The sequence below is a fragment of the Palaemon carinicauda genome, chromosome 29 (genome assembly GCF_036898095.1).
Source record: "Palaemon carinicauda isolate YSFRI2023 chromosome 29, ASM3689809v2, whole genome shotgun sequence".
In the NCBI taxonomy this organism is placed as follows: Eukaryota; Metazoa; Arthropoda; class Malacostraca; order Decapoda; family Palaemonidae; genus Palaemon; species Palaemon carinicauda.
The window spans coordinates 91,736,981-91,741,618 of NC_090753.1; the positions used below are offsets into that span (position 1 = coordinate 91,736,981).

The 4,638-nt window shown below is 50.1% G+C and overlaps 1 protein-coding gene across 1 annotated transcript; it reads left to right on the forward strand.

The window, feature by feature from the left end:
- The first annotated feature begins 3,585 nt into the window (after nucleotides 1-3,585).
- On the forward strand, nucleotides 3,586-4,420 carry LOC137622720 (uncharacterized protein DKFZp434B061-like). The gene is made up of 2 exons (XM_068353313.1): nucleotides 3,586-3,717; nucleotides 3,833-4,420. The coding sequence occupies exons 1-2, from the start codon at nucleotides 3,586-3,588 to the stop codon at nucleotides 4,418-4,420; spliced, it is 720 nt and encodes a 239-aa protein (XP_068209414.1).
- The last annotated feature ends 218 nt before the right edge of the window (nucleotides 4,421-4,638 follow it).

Consider the following 4,638-nt stretch of genomic DNA (forward strand, 5'->3'; position numbering starts at 1 on the left):
TATTTTTTTTCTCGAAATGCTTATGCTTACCAATAAGTGGTAAGTGGTAATATTTATGTTTCAAAATACTTTGCTTACCAGTAGGTGGTAAGTTGGAAAACGAATTTTCCTCGAAATGTTTATGCTTGCCAATAAGTGGTAACTCGTAAGATTATTTTTCTGTATTTTTGAAATATATATGCTTAGCAATAGACAAAAAAGAGAGGACCCCCCAAAAATGGGAGAGGGCTAGAGAAGTTTTTCCAAGAGGAAGATTCAATATTGAAAATCAATTTCAAATTGAAATCAAAGGATATTCCTTATTAATATTATAAGGTCATGATTTAGCCAGACAAAAATAAATATTTTCTAATTATCAATGGATGAGCAAATTTCTATGGTTTTTCAATAACTGTATTATTAGATTATCATTTAATGTTAATTATATCTTTTTCCGAGTGGGGATACCTTACCGTGGTAAAAGGCTTTGTGTATTGCCATGATCAGCAAAGCTGTATTAGTCAGGGATACATAATAGGTTGGTTTGCGGTGAGCGATATGATTCGTCTGTCACCATCAACAATCCTCAGTGGTGATGAAAATGGCCAAACCCCACATATGAATACATATCTGAGGCCTTTGTCCTGCAGTGGACTAGAAATGGCTGCATTTGTTGTTTTTGTTATATATCTTCAATAACATTATTATAAGGGATAAATAATTTTTTATTCCACTCTTGGGTTATTTAAACTCAGTGATATAAATAACGAAAAGACATTTATACCAATATTTCATCATAACAATTATGTATGAAATGTCACTATCTGTGGCAATTAAAGGTTTTAAATGTTGCTCGTGAATGGCAGAGATTAAATAATAAATGATGAGAGGCGGTGATTTAGACGATTTTTACATCGTAAGTGGATTTATTAATAACTCGCGGAAAGATTGGCAGAAATCTTCTTCAATGTGAAAAACTGTTTTAATTACATCTTCAACAGAACTCTCATTTTTTTCTAATTAAATAACAAAGGAAATATAAGTCTCTCGCTGCCTTTTAAATTTCTGGAACGGTTTATCGTAAAATGATCGTAATGGAAGTTAGCAATGAATCCCTTGTAAATCACAAAGACACACGGAAGAACGGACTTGGAGGCTAAACGGTTAACCTATATAACTGATACTTATAATATTAAGCGTCTGCCATGGCTGGGATAAGCCTACCCTGGCTGGTGGGCCTACTATCGGTTGCCCACTCACTACTTGAGCTTGAATTGACCTCAACTTGAACTAACTTCTCTTGGCTTCCCAGCTATTCTCAAGAAGTGCACATTGCTGGGGGGTGTATGATGACTTTGTCTGGCGTCTGGGTAACGGTGACAGGTGATGCAACTGCCCCAGACTGGTTCTCACCCTGCATCATCTCTCCCTGGTGTACCTGCTCAAATGAAAACCATTTCAGTACATGTGTGCTTGGGTCAGCACATACCAAACAGTGAGGAAAGCGATTAAAGCCTTGTCCACACGATCGAGCATGCCCGACGGGCAAACAGTGATACCAGGCCACAATAGTTAGTAAGAATGAGGGTTAATGACGTCAGATGCGGGAAAACCACAGACAGGAATCTGGCATCATACAGTGTTGCCAGATTCCTGTCTTTAGTTTTACCGCTCCTGACGTCATCAACCCTCATTTTCACCAACTATTGTAGCCTGGTGTCACTGTTTGCCCGTCGGGCATGCTCGATCGTGTGGACAGGACTTTAAATGGATTCCCACACTATCCAAGGATCGTGGAGATGAGGTCATAGGCTTTTCAACCAATGCCCTAAATCCTGCTCATTTAAATTAACCCAGTTAAAGGTTGTTTTGACATTTATCTAAATTATCATAAATGATTTATTCTAAACCTCTGTGTGACAAATTTCATATCAATATAACTTTTCTCATGGCATTCCGTTTCAATAAAAACCTTAATGAATTTCCTATTTGTTCCATAACTGGAATACAAACCACACTATTTATTAGGGGTATTACTTTCGGCGTAGCTGATATGACGAGCCATTAATTTTTAACGAGGGTTCACTACCCACACCGCTAGTTAGCGGGAGTAGGGGAGGGTAGCTTGCTAACCCCTCTCACACACACCTGTGCTTGAGCTCACTTTGCTCTCGGCTCGGATGGTAGTCGGACGTGTCCGCTTTCATCCTCGCTGTCATTGGCAGCCATTTAATGCTTTTTTGCTTTTTCTTCTAGTTTTGTGTGTGAAGTTGGCCTCTGCGATTATGCGCATCTGCCCTGGATTTCCCGACCGCGCCTGTGGAACATTCATGTCGGCGGTCGAGACCGACCCTCACGCCCTTTGTCCTTCTTGTAGGGGCCAACGGTGTGATAGCAATAACAGGTGTAGTGAGTGTAGGGAGTGGTGTACCTCCCAGTGGGAGAGGTTTTCGCGGCGACGGAAGGAGAAGTCCAAACGGGATATTTCTCCTTCGAAGATTTCTTTGAAAGGAGAAAAACCCAAGGCCTCTTCTTTCGTTGCCCAAACCTCCTCCGAAGCTCCCACTAGGTCGGTCTCTTTCGAGAAACCGTCGAGTGGTAGCGAAGGCCATTGTATTGTTTACCAAACTCGGGGTTCGAGAGATGATGTTGCTTCCCCTAGCGAAGCAGCTCCACCTCTCCTCCCAGGGGAGGATATGTCTCTAATCCCTCTTTTTCAGTTTTGGTCCTCCTTGGGGCTCGAGGGTTCGCCCTCCAAGGAGGTCTTACTTGACTACATCCGGTTGGGTGCCGCTGTCAAGCAATCGCTGCCTCCGACAGAGGTGGATCCTCTGTCGATTGTCGACGCTGTGGTGTCAGAGGTATTCAATGCAGTATCACCCATCACCTCTGCCTCTTCAAACCCTATGGTAGCTGACGGCTTAGTTTCTCCCGGTCCTGTTCAACCAACGAGGGGAAAAACTAATTCCAGAGTCTCTCCTGCTAGTGTTTCTTCCCTTCAGGGGAGTTCACTTACAGAGACTCCTCTTCGGAAGACTGCAGAAGGTCAGCTTGCTGATCCTACGGCCCCCAGAGGGCGCATTCGTCGCAAGGCTTGTCTTCCTCTTCGCCAGAGAGGCCTTCCTTCACCTGCGGTGAGGAGGCGCCTCTTTGGTTCAACCTCTTCGATGCAGTCTCCCGCAGAGGAGCTTCGTCAACGATCACTGACTGTTCCTGCATTGGTCCTGGACCTTTCTGCAGATCGTTCGCGATCTCCTTCGGTCGAAGGTCGTCCTTTTAAAGGACACGTCGACCTTCCACCCGACAGACCTGCCGACCTGCCGTCACCCTTCTTGCATCCAGATACGAGCAACCGCGCCACCGAAACCTGACGTTCACGTTCTTGTAGCTCGTCAGGCCCCATCAACAAACCCTATCATAGGGCATCAAGGACGTATGCGCCAACGCGTGCATATATCCCAACAGGAGCACAGCTCTTCTACGTGCTATGCACGCACTCGCGCGCATAAGCGCCCACGTTCTCCTGCTTGCCAGGCTTTGCCTGAGCATATACATACATGCCCACGCCCAGCTGCGCGCCAACCCTCACCTACGCGCCAGCGCTCTATGCGCCAGCGCTCTATGCGGCCAGCGCTCTCCTACGTGCCAGCGCTCTCCTGCGCGCCAGTGCTCTCCTGTGCGGCAGTGCTCTCCTGTGCGGCAGCGCTCTCCTGTGCGGCAGCGCTCTCCTACGCGCCAGTAATCTCCTGCGCGCCAGCGCCCACGCCCAGCAGTCATCTCTCCTGCGCACCCACGATCTTCTGATCTGGGCACTACTGGGAAGTCAACTAGGTTGACTTCTCCCACGCGCCAGCGCTCGCCATCGCGCCAGCGCTCACCTGCGCGGCAGATCTCGCCATCGCGCCAGCGCTCGCCGTCGCCTGAACGCGCCCTCGCCCATCCTCTCCTGCAGTTTCGCGCCCTCAGGCTTCAACGGCGCGCACCGCGCGCTAGGGGTCTTTCTCCTGCGTGCGTGCGCCTTACGACTGGTTCAGGCACGCGTGAATTGTCGCGTGCGCGCCCGCACACTCAACGCCTTGATCCTGCGAGCGCAGGAGAGTATTCACTCCGCGCGTGCGCGTCAACAGTCTCCCGCACGCGCTCCTGTGCGCCCGCAGTCTCCCGCGCGCGATTCCCGTTACTCTCCCCCGCGCAAGCACCATTACGCTCCCCCCGCGCGAGCACCATATACGCTCCCCCCCGCGCGAGCACCGTATACGCTCCCACCGTATACGCTCCCACCCGCGCTAGCACCATATACGCTCCCCCCCCCAGCGCGAGCACCGTATACGCTCCCCCCGCGCGAGCACCGTATACGCTACCCCCCGCGCGAGCACCGTATACGCTCCCCCCCCCGCGGCGAGCACCTTATACGCTCCCACCCCGCGCGAGCACCATATAACGCTCCCCCCCCGGCGCTGAGCACCATATACGCTCCCCCCCGCGGCGAACACCATATACGCTCCCCCCCCGCGCGAGCACCATATACGCTCCCCCCCGCGCGAGCACCATATACGCTCCCCCCCTGCGCGAGCACCATATACGCTCCTCCCCCGCGCGAGCACCATATACGCTTCCCCCCGCGCGAGCACCATATACGCTCCCCCCCCCGCGCGAGCA

What these genes read in the sequence shown, in the direction of transcription:
- LOC137622720 (XM_068353313.1), top strand. Translation starts at nt 3,586, where the DNA reads ATGCGCCAGCGCTCTATGCGGCCAGCGCTCTCCTACGTGCCAGCGCTC. An exon ending in CAGCGCTCTCCTACGCGCCA is followed by an intron (nt 3,718 to 3,832) that starts GTAATCTCCTGC and finishes CCCACGCGCCAG; the next exon opens with CGCTCGCCATCGCGCCAGCG.